The sequence below is a fragment of the Trematomus bernacchii genome, unplaced genomic scaffold (genome assembly GCF_902827165.1).
Source record: "Trematomus bernacchii unplaced genomic scaffold, fTreBer1.1, whole genome shotgun sequence".
In the NCBI taxonomy this organism is placed as follows: domain Eukaryota; kingdom Metazoa; phylum Chordata; class Actinopteri; order Perciformes; family Nototheniidae; genus Trematomus; species Trematomus bernacchii.
In genome coordinates, this window is record NW_022987899.1 from 1,588,730 (window position 1) to 1,616,575 (window position 27,846).

The window sequence follows — 27,846 nt, forward strand, 5'->3', positions numbered from 1 at the left end:
GGCCCTCTGTGAGGGCCTAAGATATTCCAAAAAATAATATTTAAAAACATTAAAAAAAAATATATTTTTTTTAAATATATATTTTTTTAATATTATTTTTGTTATATTTTTCATTAGTTTTACCGAAAAAAAACTTGATTTAATAAAATAACATTTCCAAAGAAATAAATCCTTCGAATCTGCCTGTTCAGTCTCTGTTTGAATGTCAGTTACTATAGCGGGCCTCTCTGCGATTCACAGAGGGCCCGCTATAGTAACTGAACGAGAGAGTAATGTCAAATGACAGTACAATTGACCAATCATATCTTCCCTCTAAATGGGTGGGTTTTATTATCGCGGACTTTATGACGAGTTCCGCCCGCTGTGAAACTTTTCTTGTTTCCATAGCAACAACAACTTCCTGTCAACAGCGTGAACTCGCCTTCAAAATAAAAGCATGCCAAATTACACTTAAGACATACAACTGCAATGAAAGTAACAAACACAATGCAATATCATTTTCAATGTCAAAGAACACAAATTGGGTTCACAGGTGTTGTTTTGTGTGACAGAGGGTCGCTGTCATTGATGCGTTTTGCACCCTGGGCCGTTGTTTTGATATTCCGCTGAAGTATACGCTGTGACGTAATAACGTCTTTTTTTCGAAGGAAGGGGTGGGGGTCAGAGGGCCTAGGTATAAAGCTCACGGCTCGCCACTGGTATATAGTAAATGTGAGGTAAAGTGTGTCGCCAATGTAACCGGTTAGAACTCAAAGTGGCGATGAGGTCTTAAAATGTATGGAAAGGGTCTTAAAAGGTAGTACATTTGACTTCAGGATTCCTGCATATACCCTGGTTAGAGGAAAAATAATCTAATATTGACCCAAAAATGCATTTCAGCATCAAATATGGAGGGTTTTTTTTTGTCCGTAAGATATAATATTTAGGTGAATATTTACTAGAACTTATAACATGGAGATTTTTTACAATTCTTTTTACTTTCTATCAGTGGTTGGCAAGTAACTTAATCAAGTATAATACTTATAGACACATATTTGTACACAACTTTTACCATTTATGCCACTTTATACTTCTACTCAACTACATTTCTGAGGCAAATGTGGTACTTTTTACTACATTTATTTTAACTCGGTACATACAAACACATGGTATGCTTATATGGTATAATGCAGTACTAGTAAAGTATCTACATTTGGTTGACATTGACTAATTTAAATACTAAAATGCTAATGCACGTGTAAAAACAGGATAATAAAATAACCAAAAATCTATTCTGTAAAAGAGTACTTTTAATTGTGATTCTTGAAGTACATTTAGCTGATAATACTTCTGAACTCATTATATTGAAATATTCCTTTATGTAGAATGAGTCCTTTTTGTACTTTTAAGTATATTTTCGATGCTTGTACTTTTGTACTTGAAATCAGGACTTAGAGTATGTTAAGACCATAATATTTGTACTTAAGTAAAGAATATGAGTACTTCTTCCAATACTGCTTTCTATAGACCGGTTGATTCAGAAAATATGAGAGATTAATCAATAATGAAAATAATGTTTGGTTGCTGCCCAAAGAGATACACCTGTTTTCAATGAAAGAAAGCATCACCGAAAACTTGAGCCATTTAATTTCTTGGAATGATTTCTTCCTCCTGATTATAAACGAAACATGTTCAGTCTGTTTAAAGCTCTTAGAAAAAAAGAGACAACTAAGCCTTTGATTTGTGGAACTTACAAACTGGAGCTGCAAAGCTTAGTCTAATAGAGGAAAAATAAAAATGTTGACCCAAAAAATGCATTTCAGCATCAAATATGGACATTTTTTTTGTCACTAAGATATTAAGTGAACATTTTTTATTTACTCAAGTATAATACTTCTATACATATTTGTACACGACTATTACCATTTCATGCCACGTTATACTCAACTACATTTCAGAGGCAAATATGGTACTTTTTACTAAAAATGCTTTAAAGGTCCCATGTCATGGCCATTTCTACTGATCATAATTCCGTTGAGGTCTACTAGAATATATTTATACTGTGCAATTTTCCAAAATCACATTGGTTTCTCATACAGCATCTCTGTAAAGTATGTGTATTCACTCTCTGTCCTAAACGGCTTGTTGGAGCTCCTGCCCCCCCCCCTCCCTGTGAGCCCAGTGTGCTCTGATTGGTCGGGACGTTGTGAAGTGAGCTGGCTTACTGGTGTGGTTTCCGGGTCGGCGATACAGCGGGATAGCGCGAAACTCATCCTGAGCACACACAAACACTCACAGCCGAAGTAAAAACAATAAGTGTGGCTTGATATTGAGTAAGAAAAAGGTTTATAAACGCTGTGAGAATGGGTCTGCGGAGAGCATTTCTCCGCGATCCCAACTCATCTATTACCAACCAGGGAGCTCTATGCAAGTCAATGGGACTCCCTGTTAGTTGAACATTTACGCTAAAGGTCCTGGTGTGTGAGGAGCTCCGCGGATTGGTCCATTTTGGAAATGCATGACGTCATGCGGTTCCCGGAAGAAACAAATGGAAAAAGAGAAATGTCCAACGAGGCGTTCTGGGGCAGCATAGACAGGTATTTTCTGTGTTAGAGTTTTACTCGCTACAGGGTGTACTTTGAGGGTTTGTGACTCTGCAGACCGTTTACATGCATAAAAACCTTCATAACACACAAGGGGACGGGTAATAACCAGAAAAGCATGACATGGGACCTTTAACACTCATTTAAACACATGGTATGCTTATATGGCATAATGCAGTACTAGTAAAGTATATACATTTGGTCGACATTGACTAATTTAAATACTAAAATATCAAAAAATGTATAAGAACAGGATAATACAATTACCAAAAATCTATTCTGCATAAAGAGTACTTGTACTTTTGATACCTGATGTAAATGTAGCTGATAATACTTCTGATCTCATTATATTGAAATATTCCATTATGTAGAATGAGTACTTTTACCTTTGGTGCTTAAAGTGTATTTTGATGCTAAATACTTTTGTACTTGAAATCAGGACTTTTACTTGTAATGGAGAATTTTAGACCATAGTAGCCTATTTGTACTCAAGAAATGGATATCAGTACTTCTTCTAACACTGCTTTCTAGTATAGACCAATTGATTTAGAAAATATTGGACAGAAAATCATTAATGAAAATAATTGTTGGTTGCAGCCCAAAGAGATAATGTTTCACCTGTTTTCCATAAAATACCGGTAATCAGCATCACTGAAAACTTGAGCCATTTAATTTCTTAGAATGATTTCTTCATCCTGATTATAAACGAAACATGTTCAGTCTGTTAAACTTTAGAGTACAGTCTCCATGCTGTGTTGAACTCACACAGATCCAGGATCAGTGTGTGTGCTGCAGTGTCCCTGCACTCATTATGGAAATGGAGAAAGTTGAAGGCTGAGTGTAAGGCCGACGTCTCATTTACAACCACCGGGTTTATATCGATCAGACTGAAACAACAGTCTCTCTCTCTGAAACATGCAACAATAAATTGAGGTCGTAAATCTCACAGAAACCCTGGGGATTCAGACGGAGGAAGGTGAAGAGGACGAGGTCAAGGACTGTTTAAACTTCTGCTCCATGTTCAAGAGAAGGTAAGGGGGGGGGGGGGGGTTGAGAGAAGTGCAGGTTTTTTTTTGCCTGTTTTCTCTTGTCTCTCAGTCATAACCAATTCATTAAATACACTTTCTACAGCTATACAAGAGAAGCACTTAAATTAAAGTGGCCCTATTATGCGTATCCCTTTCCTGTTGTGTGTCGTATATGTTTTTGTGCATGTAAAAGGTCTACGAAGGCTAAAATCCCTGTGTTTCCCCCTGCGTAACACTTGCGCTTCTATTGGCTAGCGCTCCAACACATTGTACGTGATAGGCTAAGGGGCGGGACATCTCAATCACAACACATTTACATACACAGAAATGTCAATTTTTAGATACAAAAAGATGGTGCCTTGTGGTTACCCTAGTGACTAATACAATTTAAAATGTATGGACTGCACCTTTCAAAGTTTAGTGTCCTTGAAAAACGTTGATAGGTAATTAGTTACCTAACACCTCTGTGAACACACTGCAGGATTACAAGAAGCATTAAATCAAATTCGGGACTCAGTGTACCCGAGGGAAAATCCACCCAAAAACAGAATAACCAACACAACACGTGTCTTTGTCCTGATTACTGCCCATAAAATGATGCAGACCCCTTCATGTTAAAATACATGTTTATTCTTATTTTATGATTATGTTTTATGACAAGTTCTTTAACCACCCAAGTGAATGAAGGTTATGACCTTTAGGATTGCAGGATCTGTGTCCTTGCTGCTTTTTGGGAACTGTTTTATGATCTTGTATTTCTATTTATAGTTTTTTTTTTTGGCTCCATCTGCATTATTCAGCTATTCCTAGACTTGGAGTGCATCCATCCCCTGTTGGTGTATTACCGCGTGTTATCTCCGGGAAGCAGCTAATCTTATGGCAAAGCTGATGAGGCTTTTCTCCTCTTCCTCCTCATCCTCATCCTCCTCCTCCTCCTCTTCCTCCATCTTCTCCACCTTGAGTCTGACTCCAAGGAGAGGTTATGGATGATGAGACTCTTAAATGAGGAGGGTGCAGACTGGCTCCCCTGATATTATGCACTAGAAAGAGAGAGTGTGTGTGTGTGTGTGTGTGTGTGTGTGTGTGTGTGTGTGTGTGTGTGTGTGTGTGTGTGTGTGTGTGGTGGGTTGGTGTCGTCAGCTATCATCGTCACTATGACTCGGAGGCAGAAGAGAGGCGAGACCCCTCCCCTTCTCCCCCTGCCTACCCCCTCAGCCTCCACAGCATCAGGCAGTCTGCTCTCAGTCATTCTGCCTGCGCACCGCTCAGGCTCCACATCCTCTCTCTCTCTCTATTTCAAAAGCCTCTCTCTCTCTCTCACACACACACACACACACACACACACACACACACACTTCTCTCTGCAGCTACTTGAACTCTGAGGAAACAGGAGTAAAATTCACACAAGAAGAAGCAGAAGAGGAACCAAAGAGGATGGGGATGTGCCGCCGTCCTCCCCAGATGATCCAAAGCTCCACAGCTCCTCCACTCCTCTTCCTGCTCTTCCTCCTGGGCAGCAGCAGCAGCAGCGTCCTCCCCTCTGCCTTCCAGCTGGCCCCGGACACCCCGGCCCCGGCGCAACCCACCCCCACGCAGGCCACTCCTCGCCCGGACCCCTGTGAGGGACGACCCTGCCTCAACGCGGGAGTCTGCCTGGCCCTGCTGGAGGACACCTGGGAGTACAAGTGCACCTGCAGCAGGGGCTTCACCGGGCGCAACTGTGAGGTACGGACCACTCAGACTATACTGTCATCTACCTGAGTGTGTACTGAGCAGTGTGTGTGTGTGTGTGTGTGTGTGTGTGTGTGTGTGAGGGTTTCTGAAATGACTTTATGAGGCATATTAGAATCACAAGCATCGATACACTGTGTCAAACCTGCATCCTATCAGTGCTTTCTTTGCAAGTTGAGCCAAATCCTGCAACCTTCAAAGTCAACCTTTCCAATCTTTTAGTGTGCCTGGATTAATAGTGAGCTGTGTGTGTGTGTGTGTGTGTGTGTGTGTGTGTGTGTGTGTGTGTGTGTGTGTGTGTGTGTGTGTGTGTGTGTGTGTTAACCCTGCATCCTATCAGTGTTTTGATTAGCATGTGAGCCCCTACAGTAGATGGCGGTGTGTGTGTGTGTGTGTGTGTGTGTTTGCTCCTCGCTGTTCCTCCGATGTTTTTTTAATGGGAGCATGTGCTGTCACCGAGACACGGAGACGAGTGCTGCGTTGCTGTGGCAACAGGAGGAAAGAGAGAGGCAGCAGCGAGAGTGTGAACTGTAGATCTATACGTGTGTGTGTGTGTGTGTGTGTGTGTGTGAATATGGCGTAATGTGGAGTATTTTTGGATGTAAAGCTTATCTACCATACGGCGCACACAGTAAATCCACAGGTAGAGTTATAAATACATTCCTATGTTGCACCATACTTTAAATGTGAGATAAAAATCTATTAACATCTGGCCAAAAGGAGTCTTCACACTGCATTCATTAACTGGAACATCTGAACACTCATTAATGAGCTTTTTTGTTTCACAACATCTCCTACAGTATTTGTAAAGTTGTCTATGTCCGCCTGCTTTGGTACGCACTGAGCAATGTCACCGGTCTCTTTGAACACCCTTCAGCGCTGAAGAAGTATTTCATTAAATTCAAAATGGCTTTTTTTTTAATGCTTTTTCGACTGATTCTCATGGTTTTATTTTGACTTTGTTGATGAAATAATGTAATAATGGTGATGGATAAACCACGATTGACAGATCTAAGATGCATTCAACGCGTCCAGGTTTTCTGCTCAGTGTCCTTTCAGGATAAGAGACCCAAAAATGTCCAGCATTGTCCCAGAACAAATGCAGGAATATGAATGTTAGTGAAAGATTATACTTCTTTCTATCAGTAAGAAATGATTTGAGCAGGTACAACAAGGATGTATCTGCTTTTACACGACCATGAAGTGGACATCTTCTTACTGCATCATTTTTCATCTACTCAAGGACATTTTAAGTTGTCCACCATGCACTTATCTCAACATTAACCAGCATTAACCATGTACTGTGGCTAAGCTGGCAGCGAGTCCTCTGAGTCATGCGTCCCCGGTGCAGAGAGGATAAATGAGTCTGCTGCAGCATCAGGAGGGAAAGGCAAGGTGACCGGGTGAACTTTAGCAAAATCACCAACAGGTGGCAGCCATACCCCCCCTTGTGTTTACATCTGGCTATGCATACAGTATGTCTGCTTGTCTTTGTGTATGCATGCCAGTATATGAGACATATTTGCTGCTGGTGTGCAGGATTGAAACCGATCCAGGGCCGATCAGACTTGGCCGTCCTGGTTTCAGAATAGAAAGCAGCTGCAGCTTGTTACCTCTGCTGCTGCTGCTTCACTGCTCCAACAAACCACAGAGGACAGTGTTGCCACCCAACCTGAGCTGAGGCTGGACTAAACATGCATCTCATTTTCATATTTTTCATGCAAAAGCTACACTTTTTCCTCTTCTGCTGCCACACTACCCCGCGTTATCTCTTATGCAGCAAACATCGGGTCCAAGCACAGACCCCGAGCCAGGCCTGAGGGGGAATCATTGATTTTTTTTGCCTCTCTCCCCTCAACGCTGGATGTTTCTTCTCCATGGAAACTGGAGCAGCAGTCAATTGAGATTTTGGTGAATGACCTGATTGGCTGAGCGCAGTGCTGGTTTGCATCCCTCTGTCCTCTGCATGCGTCACTACACAGATGGTCCAGTGAGAGAGGAGATGGAAGAAAGAGATAGGAAGGAACGGAGGAGGACAGCAGATTGGGAAAAGAGAGGCGTTAGGAACATAAAACTATTGATCTCTTCTTGAAAAGAGTAGAGTCCTAGTTTCGCAGCTTAGTGAAGAAATCCTGTTGTGTCACCCTCCTCCCTCACCGACTTAATCGTATTTTATTTCAAACTTGGGGCGCAGGATTAGAGCAGAAAACAATCTGTAAACTTGTATGGTATGTTTTATTAAACCAGCCATGCCTGTTGATTTCAGGATATATACTGCAACATTTTTCAAATCCGTTAAAAGCTTTGTGACAAACCCCCCCTGGCTGTGTTTTATTCTGCAGGAGCAGCGGGGGGAAACAAACCCAATTTATTCGCTAAACTGGCTGATTTTAATATCAGCCAGCACCTTTTCTGGACGCCAGCCTGTAAGCTGTCCTATTGGAATTCACTACCACTGGCCTTTCTCTGAGTTATTAGCTTTTCTGCCTCTGGCTTATTCATTATTGAAAGGCCTGTTGTGCGCCCTGATGGATTTGGTAACTTGCTCTCCAACACAATAGAGCTGTGGCAGCGCAACACAGCCATCTGTCATGCAGCTAGACCAGGGACTTGGTGCTGCTCGGCTCCTGTTAAAGCAACGGAAAGCAGGCTGGATTTAAGTTTACAGCCTCAGCATTATGAGGACTGAATGTACTTTAAATGTGCAGTTATTTGGAGAGGTGATGTGGGACTGAAGGTGGTGGAAGAGGTGATATCTCTGAGGAAGTACAAAAGTAATTAAGTGGTTTCTGCAGCCGATAGCTCTGCCTCATCTTAGTGAGCTCACACAGAGATGTTTTTGACTTAATGATGATTTTTAGATCCCTCCTCATCACCTTATTTCTTTCCACACCTGCAGGTGATTTCTCACTAACAGGTTCCTCTGTTTTATCTCTGGTTTATTAGCATCTTTTCAGGCATCTTACTGTCATTTTTTTTAAATGTTTCACCTTTTCCTCCAACCACAGGTGAAGAAGTACTGAGATCTAAATAAAAAAAACACTCTGTTATAATTAAATGTCCTGCATTCAAAATCTTAAGTAAAAGTACAAAAGTATTAGCATCAAAACGTATCAAAAGTCAAATTACTTGTTATTTAATAGTTAATAATGATTATTGATGCATTAATGTTTTTATAATAGCTGGTAAAAGGGAAGATATGTTTACCTAATTATATACTGCTCTGCTGATAGATACAGTATATTTGACTATAGCCTATAATTATAAGCAGTGTCGAACTCAGATCCTTTACTGAAGTAAAAGTACACATACTATGGTCTTAACATACTCCACTACAAGTAAAAGTGCGGATTTTATAATTTCACTTAGTACAAAAGTATTAGCATAAAAATATACTTAATGTACTAAAAGTAAAAGTACTCAATATCCTGTTTTTTTACATTTATTTTAGTACTGTATTATGTCAATGAGGATCACATTTAGATACTTGAAATACTTTGTAGATTACCTGTGACTGCATTATACCATATCATCACATCATGTGTTTTTATATGTACAAAGTAACTGCTAACTGTACCTCAGAGTTGTAATTAAGTACATTACTTGAGTAAATGTACTTACTTTCCACCACTGGTAAGAACACGTGAGGATTAGTTCAATAAAGCCGGTTTATTTTCCACAATATCGAAATACTCCTTCAAACTCTGCACCTAAATTTGGTTCAAAGTATGTTCAAATCCTCTGGCATAATGACTATCTTCTCTAACATAGAGAACATACACACATTACCATACATTAAAAATAGAAGAAACCTCTGAAGTTGAGGTCGCAGTATCTCTGCTTTCTTTCTCGTCCTCATCAATACAGTCTGTATCTGGCCACGCCCCCCCTCTGCACCTGCTGAGGTGAGCGTGCGCATCATGGCGAGTTTAGACCTCCTACCTTTTTATTTTGTATTTTACCTTATTTTTCTACCTCACCGTAGAGATTCAGTCAAACTACTTCACTCAAAATGAGAAGACTGTTGTTGTTCACCAAACTCGGCAACTAGCAGCCTGGTAAGTGCAGTTAGCATCTTTTGTTGTTTAGCTTGTTAGCTTTCAACTGGCAGTGGTTGACATTAAGGCTTCACTGTTTTGTGATAAGTTTTTTTGTTTTTTTTGTAGAAAGTTTAAGGAAGCTGAAGCGTCAGGTTTTCGTCCAAAATCTGCACAGCACCATGTTTAGCCTGTAATGACTTTCCCTATGCTAATGCAGCTCTTGCTCGGCAGGAGGCTTTGCTGCATGTGTTGTGTTTAAAGACAGGTGTGTGTCAGAATTTGCCTTGATATCCTAAGAGTTTGGGAACAAGAGGACCCTTGAAGGTTTTGAAAATAGACAAAAATAGACATGGGATATTAAAAATGATAACATATATTGTTTTGTGCAATAATAGAAATTACACATCTTAAAATTGTATTTTTTAATTAATGTTAGTACAAATGCTATGTTCTGCTGTATGAGTGTGTCCTGCTGTTGTGTCATTTCTGTATGAGTGTGTTGTAATTCAAACTATGTCATGTTGTTCCTTGAACTTTAGGTAACTAGGTCTTGAAAGCATTTGACAAGTCCTTCAATTTAAAGCTTAAAAAGGTGTGTCAACCCTAATTTGTATTTAGACAGTTGAAGTCTGCGTGATGCGTCCGATTTTGAGTCATCTCCCACTGGAAACATGTAGAAGCCCTCAATAATGAAACAGTATAGTCAGTGTAGTCATTTATAATACATTAACATAAGAAAAACAAATGTTTGAGTTGGAGGCTGTCTTTAATCTTGTCTTTATACTGTATGTCAGATATGTGCCATGTGCAGACTTTGAGACCCCAGGAACTCTGACTTGTTCCTTCGTGCAGTTTCACATGTTTTATGAATTTGGATGAAGCTGCAGTATGCTGACATCGCTGCACCGCCTTGTGCACTTAAGCCAACTTCTAAAAATAGCTTGTTTCACATTGATTGCATTGCATTTGCATGAAAATATCTCACACTTTGCAGATTCTTTTCCACAAGACTCAGCAACAGATTAGAGAAGTTAATTAGATGTTAAATTGAGAACACAGCGAGAAACTTGCTAATAACACCCGACATCGTGTGTGTGTGTGTGTGTGTGTGTGTGTGTGTGTGTGTGTGTGTGTGTGTGTGTGTGTGTGTGTGTGTGTGTGTGTGTGTGTGTGTGTGTGTGTGTGTGTGTGTGTGTGTGTGTGTGTGTGTGTGGTCAGCTCTTGTTTGTCTCCCTGGGCCATTCAGCTGCTGCTACAGATACATTCGGAGCTGCATCCAATTAAGCGCAGCTCAAAGCTCATCAGCAGCCTTTGGTCTCTTTGATATGCCTGGCTTGTTAGTGAGAGGGAGGTAGAAGCCACAAGGAATATGGTATATAAAAATACATATATATATGTGTGTGTGTGTGTGTGTGCGCATCAATGGTCTTTTTTATCCTCTTGCTGCAGAGGGACTCCTACTTATTGCTCTATTTGCTTAAGTACTTCTGTTGAACTCAATAGTGTCGTTTCTCCAGAGGAACATCGTGTGGCTTTGGCTGCTTTTCCTTACGGGCCAATTAAGGTCTTCCAAGTGTTTATTTGAGATGTCATGATATCATGTAGAGCTTTTTTATTTTCATCCTTAATGGTATTAAAAGCAGAAAGGACAAGGGAACCAGAGCATGTTTGACAATAATTGATCAGAAGAGGAAAAGAATGCACTTACTTGTTATGTCAGAAAAAAACGAATCCATTAATTAAAGGGGACCTATCATGCAAAATGCACTTTTGTACGTCTTTTATACATGAATATGTGTCCCCGGTGTTCCAGGGAACTCACCAAGTGTCAGAAAACACAACCCTCTCTATTTTCCTCCATACCCAAATCTCTAAAAAAGGGGCTGCAACGGATCTGATAAAAACTGATCCAGATTTGAACACTGTCCTGACGTCAGGACGGTGGCGCTACGGCTATTGGGCCAACTCCACCAATCAGGAGGAGACAGCCACGGCCATTGCCGTTCGAAAGCGCTGGAGACGCTGTAGTACATATGCCAGGCCTGTAGGTGGTGCTGTTCTCACTGAATCAGCCCTTGCTAAAACAGAGCTAAAAAATGTCAAATTGAGCAAAATGAGGCATGGCTAAAATGCATGATCTGTTTGGTATTTTGAAAAAAAAAAAGTATAAATATGCCTTATATAGGTATGGTCCTACACTATATTATTCAAATATAGCATGATAGGTCCACTTTAAGTAATTGTTTTATTTGTAGTCTGCATGATTGGTTTTAGTCGGAGTGTAAGCTAATTGAACAAAAATAAGTAAATACTGAATGAGGCATTTCTGCATTTATAATTGGCTTTTACTCTGTCAGATACTCTTGAACAGGATTCAGCATTAACACCTGCAAGAATAGGGATAGCAATATGTATTGATTGTAACAAACCCAAATCATCTAATCTTTGTTGTAACTCACAAACCCTTTGAGTCCGATATTTTACCTGTAAGTAACGCTTTACAATATATCGTTCCAGCACCAACATCCCAATCTGCATACAGTGATGTGTATGTGCCACAGACAAACCATCATCACAATCATTCTTTATACATTTATCAAATCACCAAATCAAGCAGCTGTTATCCAATATTATCTATTTGGAGACGACTAATGTGGGGCTAGATTTGACGAGAACAACCTCATTGTGTCACATTATGATGTCGCCATGTTGGTGAAAATTGAACTTTCTCCAATTGAACAAACAGAAAACTGAAGTCATTGTTTTTGGAGCAAAGAAGGAACGATTAAAAGTCATCGCAGAGCTTCAGTCGGCAGACTACAAAACAACGAATGGAGCTAGAAATCTAGGTGTAGTCATGGACTCAGACCTGCATTTTAACAGTCACATGACAACAGTTATTAAGTCTGCATACTATCACCTGAAGAACATATCTAGGATTAAAAGACTAATGTCACAACAGGATTTAGAAAAACTTGTCCACGCTTTTATCTTCAGTAGACTAGACTACTGTAATAGTGTCTTCACAGGGCTCACAAAAGAATCCATTAGAAAGCTGCTGCTCGAGTCCTCACTAAGGAGGAGGCAACAACCGGAAGACGTCTGTCTTGATAACCGAGAGAAGAAGAACAGACTGCGTGATATAAACAAAAAACAAATAGCGTGAGCGTTCCATTTTCCCTCTACAGCGAGAAGCTCATGGGGCTTTCCTGAACCTGTGTCGAGAGCTGGAGTTAAATGAAATCTCAGATATGCCTTCTTAATAGTTTGTTTGGGTCCCTCACTTCCGTTTCACTTCTCATGCACTGATTCGCTAGCTGAACAGCCAATCAGAGTGATTTATTTTGCCGACAGCCTTTGGCCGACGGGTTTTCGGCCGAAAAGGTGTCGGCACGGCTGAAAAGACACAACGGTGCGGGACACACCAATCTGAGTAGGGCGTGTCGACGCTCATCGTCGGCCTGACGCCCATCGACAGCCAAATTCGGCTTGGTGTGTCCGGGCCTTAACACTAAAAGAGTGGATCACATCAGTCCAGTATTGAAGTCTTTACACATGGCTTCCAGTCTGCCAAAGAATTGATTTTAAAGTTCTGTTGCTGGTTTTTAAAGCACTAAATGGTTTAGGACCAAATTATATTATCGATCTTCTACAAAAATATGAACCATCCAGGAGTCTCAGGTTCTCTGGGACGGGTCTGCTCTCGGTTACAAGAGTCAGAATTAAACATGGAGAAGCAGCGTTTAGCTATGCCCCGACCATCTGGAACAAACTCCCCGAATCCTGCAGGTCCGCTGCAACTGTTTTAAATCGAGATTAAAAATGTTTCTTTTCGACGCAGCAGCTGTTTAATTCAAACTGCAGTATGGCGTTTTATCCATGTATTTTATACCTGTTGTGTTGATTTGATTATCTTTGCTTTTTAAATGCCTGTTTTATAATGTGAGTCCTCTGTATTTGTTCTTAAATGTCTTATATCTTATTTTGTAAAGCACTTTGGGTTACCGTGTGCGGAAAGGTGCTATATAAATAAACTTGCCTTGCCTAAAGGTTTCAGTGTTTATTGCATACCCCAATATGAATTTGTTGAACAGAATATTTTGACGGGCTTAAAATGAAGTGTTTGTTTTAGTTTGAAATCACAAGAAAATAATCATTAAGATCAAAGCAGTTCAGCATAAGGGGAAAGATTTCGTTAAATGTTGGACTGACATTGGAGCAAAAGAAGTGTCCAAAGCAGAAAGAGTTAATCTTCTTAAAGTAAGGAAGTCAATTGTTGTTGTTTTCCCATTTTGACTTGGACAATAAGTGTCAAACAGCTGCAAACTGCTGGATAATCTGCAAAGGAAAGCGTTCTTGTGTCATCGGTTACAGACGGTTTGATGGGAGCAGAGATGTCACTTTGGAAACAGACTGTTCATAACCCGGCCACTACCTTTGATTCAGAAAACACAGTCTCCTTTGAGCTATTATCACGGAGCGATCACTATTCATGTTGATGTCCTCAGATGTTACGAGGCGGTCCGTGCTGCCTTTGAGCAGGAGGGCTCGTGGCCAATCACTCGGGTTATTTCCATATCACACATCACCTGGTCGTTTGATCTGTGGGAAACATGTGAAGAGGAGGTGTGTGAAGGGTGAGTGTGGCCTGATCCATATGGATGATACAGGAGATGAACTGTACACAGAGTGCTTTTTCTCTCAGCGTATTGATCGCTGCAGTCACCTACGGGTCCGTGATGACCGCTCAAAATCATATATTAGATTTATTTTCACTTGATGTGTTTGACAAGGTTAGCTCTTCAAGTATTGGATTCCATTTGAATAGTTATCGTTTTAGCCAAGCTAACAGAGAGTTTCTGGAGATGTTGGTCAGTCGTTTTCACCATTTTGGTCCATATTATGCTAATTTTCAGGTTCTTATTAGTATTTAGTGTCTCTACTGTGACATATCTCCATGCTTTAATATAAAGTTCTTTATTTTTCTCATACTGCCTGTGCTGCAGCACCTCTTTCCACCCTCTGTCTGAAACCAGAGCCCAGTCTGCTCTGATTGGTTAGCTGGCCGGCTCTGTTGTGATTGGTCAACCGCTTAGAGATGTCCCGCCCCTTAGCCTATCACGTACAAATGAGACCATACACATGTCTTGGAAATGTTAAAGGTCCCATGTCATGGCCATTTCTACTGATCATAATTCCATTGTTGAGGTCGACTAGAATAAATGTATATTGTGCAATTTTCCAAAATCACATTTATGTTTCTCATACAGCATCTCTGTATAGTATGTGTATTCACTCTCTGTCCTAAATGGCTTGTTGGAGCTCCTGCCCCCCCCTCCCTATGAGCCCAGTGGCCGTCTTCGAGACAGCGAGACACAGCAAAACCCAGCCCGAAACCAGCCCGACACACCGACACACAGCCTCGCCGCGTCCCGCCGTCTCAGGGAGGAGAAATCGGCGGAGCTGCAGCTGAGAAAAGATTGAGTGTGTGTGTGTGAGGAAGTCCACGGATTGGTCCATTTGGACCAATGGGTCCATTTGGGTATGGGCACATCACTGTACCCAGAAAGAAAACAATGGAAAAAGAGAAATCTCCAACGAGGCGTTCTGGGGCAGCATAGACAGGTATTTTCTGTGTTACCCCTAGATTCCACCGGGTCCGTCTGCGCCGCGTTACGGCTGCGCCGCGGTTTTGGTCCGGCCTCCTCCGGCGTCATACCCTACCAGGCGCGTTTCAGAAGCATTTCAGAAGCGGAGCGTCTTGCCTGCCGGCTCGCAGTTTTTGTTGATTTGGGCATATTTCCTGGACAGGCTACTTTGTACAGACAAAGTTAATAATAACTGTAATATTCCAGTTATAAACAACATGAATCAAAGATGTGTTGCTGTATTTTAGTGGTAAAAAAATGCATTCATCATCATAATTATTCTATATATATAATTTACACAGTGCCTGTAAACCGGAGGAGAACGCTGGCATTTCTCCTCCTACTTGAAAGACTACAGAGGGATAGGGTCTGCAAAATTAGTTTGTGTGTGTGTATATATATGTATATATATATATATATATATATATATATATATATATATATATATATATATATATATATATATATATATATATATATATATATATATGCTATATGCTCTGAACGTTCCACTTCCTGCCTGCCCGACATTACGTTACGGCTGCGTTGCGTCAAAAATAGGATTTTAGAGGAGCCCTGCGCCGAGACGCTTCTGGGACGCTTCTGGGACGCTTCTGAGCCGTAACGCGTCGCGTGTGGTGGAATAGCACCCATTGACTAGAGTGGCCGTAACGTGCCGCAGACGGACCCGGTGGAATCTAGGGGTTAGAGTTGTACTCGCTACAGGGTGTACTTTTAGGGTTTGTGACTTTGCAGACCGTTTACATGCATAAAAACCTTCATAACACACAAGGGGACGGGTAATAACCGGAAAAGCATGACATGGGACCTTTAAATTAGGTAATACATCAAGTTACAAGTGTGTTCATTCCCTCAGAGACTTCTATTCAATCAGACTTATTTTTGCAGCCAGAGTCGCCGCCCCCTGCTGACCATTAGAAAAAGTGCACTCAAAGAAAGCTTTCGTTCAAACAGTAAATGCCACAATATTTCAGGTCACTTTACAACAACTTACATAAATCCCTAAAAATAAAAATGTCGCATGTATTATCTTACCATAAAGTAGATGAACGCATAATACAATGTTATTCATAAGACAATTGAACAGGAACAGCGTAACACATTTTGAAGGCAACATGCACAGCTCTGCCAGTGACAATTTAATAAAGAAATGTGTTACTGCAGTCATATTTTATACCTTGTGTCATTACATACAATCTGATCAGTTCCTCACATAACCTTTAAGACGTACTGCGGACACTCCTCAGGATCAGCGCTCCTATCTGTGCGTCATGGCCTCCTAAATCTTTGTGAGTCTGCTGTAACTTTCCTCTCTCTGTCCTGGATAGAAAATAAATAAGTCATTCCTGTTTTCCCAGGGGTTCAGTTTAGGTGTTTTTTTTTTTACTGCTTCTTGTCTGCCCTTGTTGCTATTTATATATTTTTAATGGAGCAGCGAGATAGTGTCACGGTGCGCAGTATGATGTAAAAAAGGGGCCGAGCAGCTCTTACTCAGCAGCGCTTCACCCCTATAATAACCCTCTGACACCCTCTCCGTGCTGTCGCTTCTAATCGCCTCCTTGTTGTTGCTGCTGCTGTCAACATAATGAGTGTGTGTGTCAGGGGTGTGTGTGTGTATGTGTGAGAGGTGGAAGTCACACACACACAAGCTGAATCGAAATATTTTCATTTGGCATTTTCTTTGCCTATACGTTTTCATATCTCTGAATCGCCAGCAATGTTTCAGCTCATTCAACAGGTTAAATATGTCTTATTGTTTGCTCATAATTGACCCAAATAATTGGTGTTAACAATGTGGATATCATGATCTACCTATGGAGCTAGCTCGCTGGGACCTAGATTTTCATCGACATAACTACACTAGCTGTACGAATGACAATAAAAGCCTTGAATCCCAGGCTACACCTACAAAAACATCAACAGAAAACATAAATGGGGACATAAGATAAGCTTTACAGGTTGTTGCGAGTTATTTCAGGATCTGATAAACAAGTGTGTGTGAAGAGGGGTGTGTGCATGTGTTGGAGGTGGAAGTCACAAAGCTGAATTTGTAAAAGAAGTATTTTTATTTTGGCATCAGGATGTGTTTGGCTCTCTATCACACATTTTTCTTTGACACTTCTTAGCCCTCCGTATCTCTGAATTGCCACCAATTTCTTTCAGCTAATTCACCGGTTTAAATATGTCTAATTATTGTGGCTGTAGGCAGTCTAAATAAAAGTTGCAAGGGGCTAAACGGGAAGAAACACAAATCAGCTCTGTGGTAACTATTGCCACACCATGGATTGATACTGTGTAGTTTTTAGTTAGACGTGTACGCTCTCCAATTACAACCACGACATTCTTGTTTTTAATACCACTTATTAAACCCCAAAACAGCGTGTGTTGGCAATGTAGTCCAAAACTGCTCACACTGCCTCAATCACCCGCACCTGTAACGGTGAGGTCATCTAAATACCCCGTGCCCCATGCGCCATCTAGTGCTTAAAACAAACAACAAAAACATACAAATGGGCACAACAAGATCCATTTCTTGAAATAATTGTAACCTTTACTCCAAACACAGGCAAACATGACAATATAATCCAGTAGTCTACCAGTTACTCGAGTGCCATGGTGATATCGATCAACAGAAAATGCATCTTCCCGACCCCCCCCCTTTCTCTTTGTCCGTGCAAAACCCCAAGAAAATGGTGGCATGCGATCGACAAACTGTTCATGTTGTTGTGAGTTGACTTGAGAACAGATTTGATCAGATCTGCTGTGATGCAAGAACAATTTCAGACTTGACAGTAAAGTATCTATCATATCGTATTTATTTCAGGTTGTGTTGAAGAACAGCTTGTATTGCAGTTTTGTGTCGACAAAAATGTATATCACTGATGGATGTGTCACTACTGATTCAGAGAAAATACTATGGATGCCTGATCGAATGAATGAAACTAAATAAAGTAGAAATGCAGTCCTTTTGAATTGCTATCACACAAAGTTGCCTCAAAGAAAACATTTATTTATTGGCTTTACCAAAGACATAGTATTAAAAAAATATATAAATACAACCCATGTTTGTTCTGATGTTGATTTGATGTCACTACGGCACCACTACTCTCTCTTGGATTCATACTAATTAAACATAATATTAAAAAATACAGTTTTAAATTAAGCAAAATACAATAAACAAGTCCATTAATTATGTTCATCTTCCCTCATGTTGCCGCCTCCTCTCTGGCTCAGCGTCAACTGCTCCCTCCTACACACAAATGTTGTTGTTTTGTATTGAGTCACATTTTAAAGCTGCCCATACACACAAATGTGTTGTTATGTATTCAGAGGATGGACGACTCTCATGGGGAGGCAGTCTGTAGCTGTGAGGACTATTCATGGAGAGTGTTCGCTGGGAAAGGAGTGATTGAGGAGTCGGTATAAAAGTGATGTAGTGTGCCTTTCCTTATCTTTCAAACTCCTACAAACAAATGTAGCATTTCAAGGCCTCTCTTTTTTCTTAGATGGTTTTAGAAATGTATAGAAAATTAGCTTTGGGGCAAACGTACGTTATTGATGCTGACAAACTAGAATCATCTCCATATATTAACACCACTTTATGATTTTAGAAGCGTGAATGCAATCGCAGGTATACAAAGCTAATGTTGGGCTATAAACAAACTTCACCACCGCGAAGCTAAAGGCGGCTAACGTTTTAACCCTCCTGTTGTCTTCGGGTCAAATCTGACCGATTTACTACTTTCATCAATCATAACTTTTTTGTTTTAGATTCGATTGCATTAAGGCTTTATGATATCCTTCACAGTAGACACTTGAACATATAAAATTGCTGATCACCACTTTCATTGAATTTTGGATGATTTAGTCAACTTTGTAACACCCATGGTGTTCCCGGTCAAAAATGACCGCCATAAAGAAAAGGAATTAGTAACCATCCGGATCAGATAGAACACACACACACACACACACACACACACACACACACACACACACACACACACACACACACACACACACACACACACACACACACACACACACACACACACACACACACACACACACACACACACACACACACACACACAGAACAATTTGACACATGTCCCGCTCTTATGTGCCCATCCCCCCACATGGATCACACCTGGCACACGCAATACATGTTCAGTTTCTATTCTTTGTATATGTACTGCAGTTTTTCATGTATACCAGTAGTCTGATACAATATGTACAGTTTGAAAGGGTGTTAAATGAAATTTGGTGATGATTAATGTTTTTTGTGTTAATGTAATAGCAGTTAAAACAGGACCGGTCAAATTTGACCGCAAACACCAAAGTAAGGGGGGGGGAACACGAAGACAATAGGAGGGTTAAACACACATAAAAGCTTCAGACATTCACAAGTTGGGTATTTACTCACACTCTTTTATGTCATAGAACAAAACATGAAACATGAGGTGGCGGAAATTATCGCATAGTTTTCAAAGAAATTGATATATTTAATTTAGGCCTTTTATCTGATTCACCAGTACTTACTATGGTATGATCTTATTTGAAGAGTATATATCGGCACTTTCCTTATTGTTCGGAGTTTAATTCTTTATGGTTTTTGCATTTATTGTAAGTCGTAATATAGTATCGTACCATGATGAAAGGAGTGAACTCTTGACCTGTATTCGACGTTAAGGAGGATTCTTTTGGAGACCCTTTAACTAAATCAATACAGACTGCAGGCTTTACAGTGAGATCATTAAAGCTGTAGGAGGACGTAGGAGAAGGTCATGATGTGTGAAGAGCACATCTACATAGACTTAAACAAATATGCTTTATCAGAATCACAAATATGAAAAAGAAAATGTTGTGTGGGGCACATGAAGAATAGAATAGCATATATATGTATTGTCATCATACAAAGTACAACGACATTTCTTTGGCAACTCTCACTGCAATTAAAAAAATAGACACAAATAAATAAGAGTGGTAACGAGATAACATTCAATGTCAATGTGCATATTTACACTTACAGTCTGAAAACGTTAATGTACAAAACTGTATACATTTAGTGCAGGGGTGTCAAACTCAATTTCAACTCGGGCCACATTAGCATCATGGTTGCACTCAAAGGGCCGGTTTTATATATAAGACTATAGAAGAATACATATATAAATATTTAATATATATAAAATAATGTATTATATTACATTATTGCCTCTGCATTGGATTATTATGGGATAGGGTAATAACTTCATAATTAACTTACGTCTGAAAGCAGAAGTCTAGGGCAAACAATTCCAAGTGTCTTCAGTAAGAATGTCACAAAATGATTGAAAAAGAAAAGCCAAATTCTGGAAAAACAAAAAAAAAACAAGTGACATTTTGAAAAGAAAGTAACATTTTGAAAAAAAAGTCAAATTCTGAGAAAAAAGTCTAATTTGAGATGCATTGTGGGACATGTAGTTTATGGGCAATGTGCTTCTGTAAATCGGCATGTAACCGTATAATAAACATATTATATTCTTTGCAAGCTCTTGTGGGGCCACATCAAATGAAGTCACAGACCGGATTTGGCCCCCGGGCCTTGAGTTTGACACCCCATGTCTAACTGTGTTCATTAAGGGTTTTAGTAACCAAAGGATGCAAGTCAAATAGCCATACATATTTCTAAATAGTAGTGGTAGCTGAAGAAGGGCAGATCAGCCTGAGGTTGGTTCAGTGTTTTTGTTTTCCTGTAGTTTGATTAGGACCCGTGTTCGGTCATGTTAATCCATTGCATTCATCGCTTTATAGAGTAAGAGGAAATGATATGATATAAGATATGGTGTGTTTGAGTGTGTGGAGGCTTCATCCTCTGCTCTGTTGACTTGTTTTTACATCTTCATGTGGGCGGTGCGTAGCAAAAGATCCGGAGCTCTTTTAAACAAAATGCAAAAAAAGCTTCTTCACTGTTGCAGATTATATAATAATAATAAAAAATGTTTTCCTCCTATTCGGGGACGAAGCTGGTGGGAGGAAGGCGATGATAACATGTCCGGTGTCGCTTTTTTATTATCGCGCTGCCCCCATTCCTCTTCTGGGGTTTCCATGGCAACAGAGCAATGACGAAGGGGGGGGGGGGGGGGGGGTAAAGACAAAACATCAACAGGTGGAGAAGCAAGAAAAAAACGTCAGCCGTGCCTACTACCTGTTTTTGTTTTGGAGAAATGTTGCCCACGTTAAAACAGTGATCAGAAGGAGGTATGACATCATTTCTGTTTGTACAACCGAATTATTCGAGTGCAGAATCCTCCCTCCTGTTGTTTGTTATCGACTTCCTGAGAGGCGGGGAAAATAGAAATGTGATAATTTACAGATTTTTTTAAGGTGACAGCGGGAACAGCACGCTCCACTTCCAGTGTCTCTGTGAGTAATTCCCAGCAGGAACAGCTCCAGAAACATTTTTAGCCTGACATGAATTCAAAAGAGGTATTTTGCTTATTTGAACACCTGCTGCATACTGTACCTGTTTAATACAATAAAACGTGACCGTGGAAAAGGTACATTTACCTATTTCTGTTTTGAATTACGAGGTGTACTTTACTTAAATATGACCTACTCCAGTACAACTCAATTATATATATGGAACTTTTGTCTTCACTACATTCCTTTGACATTTTAAGTGAAATGTTTTTAGGTTGCAAATCAAGATGTTTGCAAAAAAAATACAGGAGTTTAAGAAACCATAATGTTTTGTTATGAATGTAATTAGCCAACACATTACCCAAAACAGTTAAGTTGAATAATCTATCCAATTGAGACATAATTAAATAGCATCTACCATTTAAGTAATTTTCTAATTTAGAGTTATGGGTTGTTTTTTTTCAAATTGCAGATTTCTCTGCATTGGGCACTTTTAGGCTTGCTTCTTTAACTACAATGTTCTGATTATACCTACTTACTTTTAGTTAAGTAACATGTCCAATGCATGACCTTTTTTGTAAGCTTTTTTTTAGCCCCTTTAATTAAGTAAATGATCTCAGTACTTCGCCACCACTGCCTGCAAATCACTCCTCGAGACACCTCTTTGATTTAGTTCCAGAAACAGTTTTTCTTTCATGCTGGCGCCAGTTAAATCCTGTCAGCAGTAGGTGTCACCTTTTTTTCTCCTTACAGTGGATATCTTGTTTTGTAAGGAACCTTCTGTGTATGTAGGTCAGAGGGAACAGCTCTTAGATCAGCTCGCAGAACGACATCTATCTTTACCAGCATGTGGCCTGAGAGAGAGTCTTTTTTTATATTGCTTTATAGCGTTTTCTCCCCTGCAGAAAGATATTTATTAATACTTGAATTCAACCTCTGGACACCACAAACCACACAACGTCTAAATCCACTAACTAATGCTCCGTCTTCTCAGTCAGTCTGATCACAGCGGGTAGTAACATTTTATTCAGAAAGTAATGATGAAACAGCATGTCATATAGAGAGACAGCTTAAGAGCAGGGGGTGGGGGGATCATTAAGTGTTTTGTGTTGCACAGCAGAGTCTGCGTCAGATTTATTGTTTCACAGAAGACTGCAGCAGAGAACATACAAAGATTACAGCTCCTGAGCCACACACACACACACACACGCACACGCACACGCACACACACACACACGCACACGCACACGCACACGCACACGCACACACACGCACACACACACAGATATGTTCATCGCAAGCCATACATGCCTGTAACTGATTCTCCAAACACTCCTGCAGGTGATAAACCATCTTCATGACCCTCATTATGCATGGCTGGTGATTTATGGTGTACCAATACATTTCACTCACTTCTTTAATACTAAGCCTAAAGTTCGTATTTCTCAAAAAAGACCCTCTTATTAGTTAATTAGGTCTCACAAAATGACGGGGCATGATCTTGCCAGATCCCTTTGAGGACAGTAGGGGCATTAGCTGAGTCTAGTTTGGAGGTGTGTTTTCTACCTCAGTGATTGGAGGAAACCAGAAACACATGACTCATAAAATAGAGTTGTGTCCCTTTACGTTATAATGTGTGAATAAACCTGATGATTTGCTTTTCATTCTCTCTAACATTGCTAATTATATTGCAATTGAGCAAATGAGAATGCAATCACATGACATTTAAAAAATTTTTTTTTTTTTGCTTAACAGACCAGATTTTGTCTGCAGTTATCTTCAATCTGATATTCTATCCTCAGATCCACATGCATTAAACCAATAAGGTGGTTCAGTGATGACATATTTTTGTAGGTCGACCTTCAAGTTAGCAGCGCAAGGGCTCGCTCTACAAAAATGATGGATGGATTTCAGTATATTGGGGAAAATAAGCTTTGTGGCAAACGTTAACAGGTCAAAATGTTTATGATACTTACACGTTTTGTTTAGCAGGATAATCTCCACATATTAACATCACTGTGTGAAAGCAATCGCCAGAAGCTAACGCCTAAAAGCCTATCAACGAACTACACAACAGTCCCATGACTTTATGTTAGCGCTCAGCTAAAGGTGGCTAATGTTTTGCGTGATGACATTTAGCGCCTCAGTTGATCCCTTGCTAGAATACGTCGTTTAAAAGAAACAAAGGCGTGAAATGAAACGTGCAAATCTCTTGAGCTTGTGTTTACCTTAGACCGTATTTCAGGCATCTAATTATACACACGTTCCAAAATCCCTTGACTTTGAGACGAGGTAACCGGACGTGGTAAAATGCTAACTCATTTCCAGGTTTAAGGACTTATTCCTGCACCACTTTGCACTGCACCTAGACCAAAGAAAGCAGTCTAAGCTAGAGATGGCTGGTCCAAGCGAAAGTATACTTTATTGATTCAGTTAGCTCGCTCGTACGTCTGTGACCTAAACGTTTTTTAGTCAATCTCTTCTTTGTTAGGAGCGATCCAAAGTGTGTCATTTTTCATATCGTACGCCCTGCTCCAAGCTACTCTGAGATGTATTATCCTCCTCATAATATCTCAAGTGATGAGGTCTGTTCAACTTCTGACAGCTAAGAAAAAACACTGTAGTCCCAGCTCTGAAACTGAGCCGATCTCACAGCTAATCAAGAGTAACTGCAGCGCTGTATCACGCACACGGACTAGCTGTCATTGTAAAGTGAAGAAGCTGCAGAGGGGAGAGATGTAATACCAAACAACACCGTAAAAAAACCCCTCTATCTCTCAATCTGTCAGCCACTTCTGATGAATTCACAAAGAGCCTGAAAGCTCCAGATCCATTTAAGTCTGCGTCTGATAGAATAAGAAGACAGACAACTGGAGAAGAGACGTCCTGCAGCTCCACTCCCATACGTATAGCCTTGCAGCAACTAGTCTCTTCAATCATCCTCCCCTCACTTAGTATTCTCTTTACTCCTCGCCTCCTACTCTCATTCCTTGCATCAATTCCCGTCCATCTCTCCGTCTATATTGGAGAGTCTATAAGAGGGGATCTTGTTTCGAAGGGATGCTGTTGAGAAATAATGTGAGGTGATTTAATGTCAGTAAGTGCATTTGGGATTTTGAGTGACAGAATATAACACCAATAAACGAAAAGTGAAGATGTGTAGGACGGGACGATTTATAATATATTATTTTGATGGGAATTCATGAGCAGGACGGACACTTTCACCTCATTATCGTGTTTTTGTACCTCCACCGCTCCACCTATTTACATGTATTTATGCATCAAGGCGAGATGGAAATGTATCAAGGTGCTCGGCCATGTTTGTGCGGGCTCTGTAGATCCCACATTTTGAAAGAGGAGTTGGTCTTTGAAGCCACTGGGCCAGGAAGTGATGGGGAAGTTTGAGCGAGAGGGAGGGATGGCAGACGCTTTGATGTGCAGAAATAGATAACATTAAAGGCTCGCTGACAAAAACACACGCTTTCTGGCCGTGCACGGTACAACAACTTGGATGAATATGAAGCAGATGGTTGCAGATTCATCCCAGAGTGATTTGGGAGATGATTTTGGAAAATGAGGACAATGCAATACTGGGAGCCAATTTTGAGGACAATGTTTTATTCTTTGTGGTTCAGTCTGATACTGTAATGAGCAGCCAGAACATTAAAGAAATGTTACTCTTTTGGGATGAAAAACGTACTCTAAATGTAATTGTTGTGCTTTTATTTAGGTCTTAAGTGTGCATATGTATAAATGTGTCTTTTGATTGTGTATATATAGGTATATACATATTTTTTTATATATTTGTTTTTGTATTCAGGATTGTGGGAAATGGTATTTCGATCTCTCTGTCTCTCCACCCAAACTGAATGATTGACAATAAAGTTGACTTTGACTTTGATTAATGTGTAATTTAAAGGTCACCTATCATGCTATTTTTAGGCAATAGCATAGGTCTCAGATATATATAAATATATAAAAAACATGTCTATGAAGTGTTTTGCTCAAAATACCAAACAGATCACCCATTCTAGCCATGCCTCATATCCCTCTATTTCACTTCCTGTTTCAAAAGTGCTGATTCGGGGTATAAAGTATTCAAAAATTAAAAATTGATAAAAAATTAAAAAGGAGGGGGCTGAGCTCATGCGGGACCCGGCAGCTACTGTCTAAACCAGGGGTGTCAAACTCAATTGAATCTCGGGCCACATTAGCATCATGGTTGCACTCAAAGGGCCGTTTTTTTTACTATATAAAATACATATATAAATATTTAATATATATAAAATAATGTATTATATTACATTATTGCCTCTGAATTGGATTGTTATCAGATAGGGTAATAACTTCATAATTAACTACGTTTGAAAGTAGATGTCTAGGGCAAATAATTGCAAGTCTCTTCAGTGAGAATGTCACCAAATGATTTAAAAAGAAAAGCCAAATTCTGGAAAAAAAAGTCAAAATCAAAAAAATGAACAAGTGACATTTTGAAAAAAAAGTCAGATTCTGAGAAAATAGGAATATTTTGAAGAAAAAATTCAGATTCTGAGAAAAAAGTCAAATTTGAGATGCATTGTGGGACATGTAGTTTATGGGCAACGTGCTTCTGTAAATCGGCATGTAACCGTATAATAAACATTATATTCTTTCCAAGCTCTTGTGGGGCCACATCAAATGAAGTCACAGACCGGATTGAGTTCGACACCCCTGGTCTAAACTAAATACTGCCGTGATGAAACGCCATATCATGGATTATCAAGGATTATTTCTGAAACAGTATGGAGCTCAAAGGCTTTCTCTCTTGCCGGTTATACCACAAGGTGAGTTCCTTTTTATTTCCTGCTTCTTCACACACATGCTCTCTCCAGTACAGGTTAGCTCTGAGTGTTAGCGATGCTAATGTAAACACCGACCATATTACGTCCAAAACAGTCGGGCATTGTTTCTGAGAGCAACGTTTCTGATAGGGCCGTGGGTCCACATTTCCGATATTACGTCATATCGGACGCAAATCTGGATCAGCTCCGTTGTAGCCCCGTTTTTAGAGAGTTGGGTACGGAGGAAAAGAGAGAGGGTTTTATTTTCTGACGCTGCGTGAGTTCCCCGACACATGTTAAACATAAACACATGTTTATGTATAAAAGACATCAAAAAGTGCATTTTGCATGATCGGTCCCCTTTAAGTTTCCTTGAGCAACATTTATTGTTAAGTATCACAGGCAGCTTTATAATAAAGGAATGATTGTAATCCATCTTTTTCTGCTGCACTCCCTCCGGCTTTGCTGTGAATAATGATGTTTTTTATGAGGCTTCATGAAGGGCTGCACATACTTTTTGCCTCACTGGTCATAAAAACAATGTTATATAATTACCTTCTTTGTATATCTAGTGGAGAAGTCTGATCAGTCTTTATTTAAGAACAAGGGCATGATACATATTTTTAAAGTATCTTCAAGCAAATTATTTTGGTTTCTGATTCACACTAATACTGTCACACTTGCTCTAATTTGACAAATTGTGCTAAAAAACCAATTTCAAATTTCCATTTGCCCAATGGGATCAATACAAGCTCTACTCATCTCATTTTTTCATTTGTTTACACCTGATCTCACACATCTCCTGACAGCTGTCACTCTCTTCACATTTGATGATTTGATTCATGTCATCTCTTTTGCTCTATAAAGGAAAAAGCCTGAGGAAAAAGGCTCAGTCTCTGAAATAGGTCCCTGTCTGTTTCTGTTGGCTCTTCAAATGACATGATCATTAATGAATTGTAACCCTAAAATGGATAATAGCATATCAATATTTTGGAAAATGTATTGATTGCTATTTTCTAAATTACACCCATTTGACACTGTAGTTACACTGTTATTACACCCATATTACAATGTTATTACACCCGTAATAAACCATCGTTACACCTGTATTACACCCTTATCATAGTCATGTTACTGTGGGGCGTGTGGTGCAGTGGGTTGTGCAGTGGGTTGTGCGTAGGTGTTCGGATCAGGGGGTCACAGGTTCAAACCCCACTGCAGTCAGCATGTCGTTGTGTCCCTGAGACACTTCACCCCAAATTGCTCCTGTGGGGATTGTCCACAGTACTGAGTATGTAAGTCGCTTTGGATAAAAGCGTCTAACAAGTGACATGTCATGTAATGTTACTAAATTATAACAACCACATTACAAATGAATTCACCCCTTTACCACTGTAGTTACACTGTTATAACACCCATATTACCATGTTATTACACCCTTAATAAACCCATATTACACTGTTATTACACCCATATTACACATGAATACACCCCTATTACACCCATGTAACACCATTATTACACCTGTATATTATACCCATATTATATCCTTGATATACTGTTATTACACCCATTTT

At 39.9% G+C, this 27,846-nt stretch overlaps 1 protein-coding gene across 1 annotated transcript in view; it reads left to right on the plus strand.

The window, feature by feature from the left end:
* Positions 1-4,904: 4,904 nt before the first annotated feature.
* dner (delta/notch-like EGF repeat containing) overlaps positions 4,905-27,846 on the plus strand; it is an 82,326-nt gene continuing 59,384 nt past the window's right edge. The window contains exon 1 of the mRNA XM_034114495.1: positions 4,905-5,335. Coding sequence (XP_033970386.1) covers positions 5,045-5,335 — 291 coding nt within the window. The 5' untranslated portion in view covers positions 4,905-5,044. The remainder of the gene's footprint in view (positions 5,336-27,846) is intronic.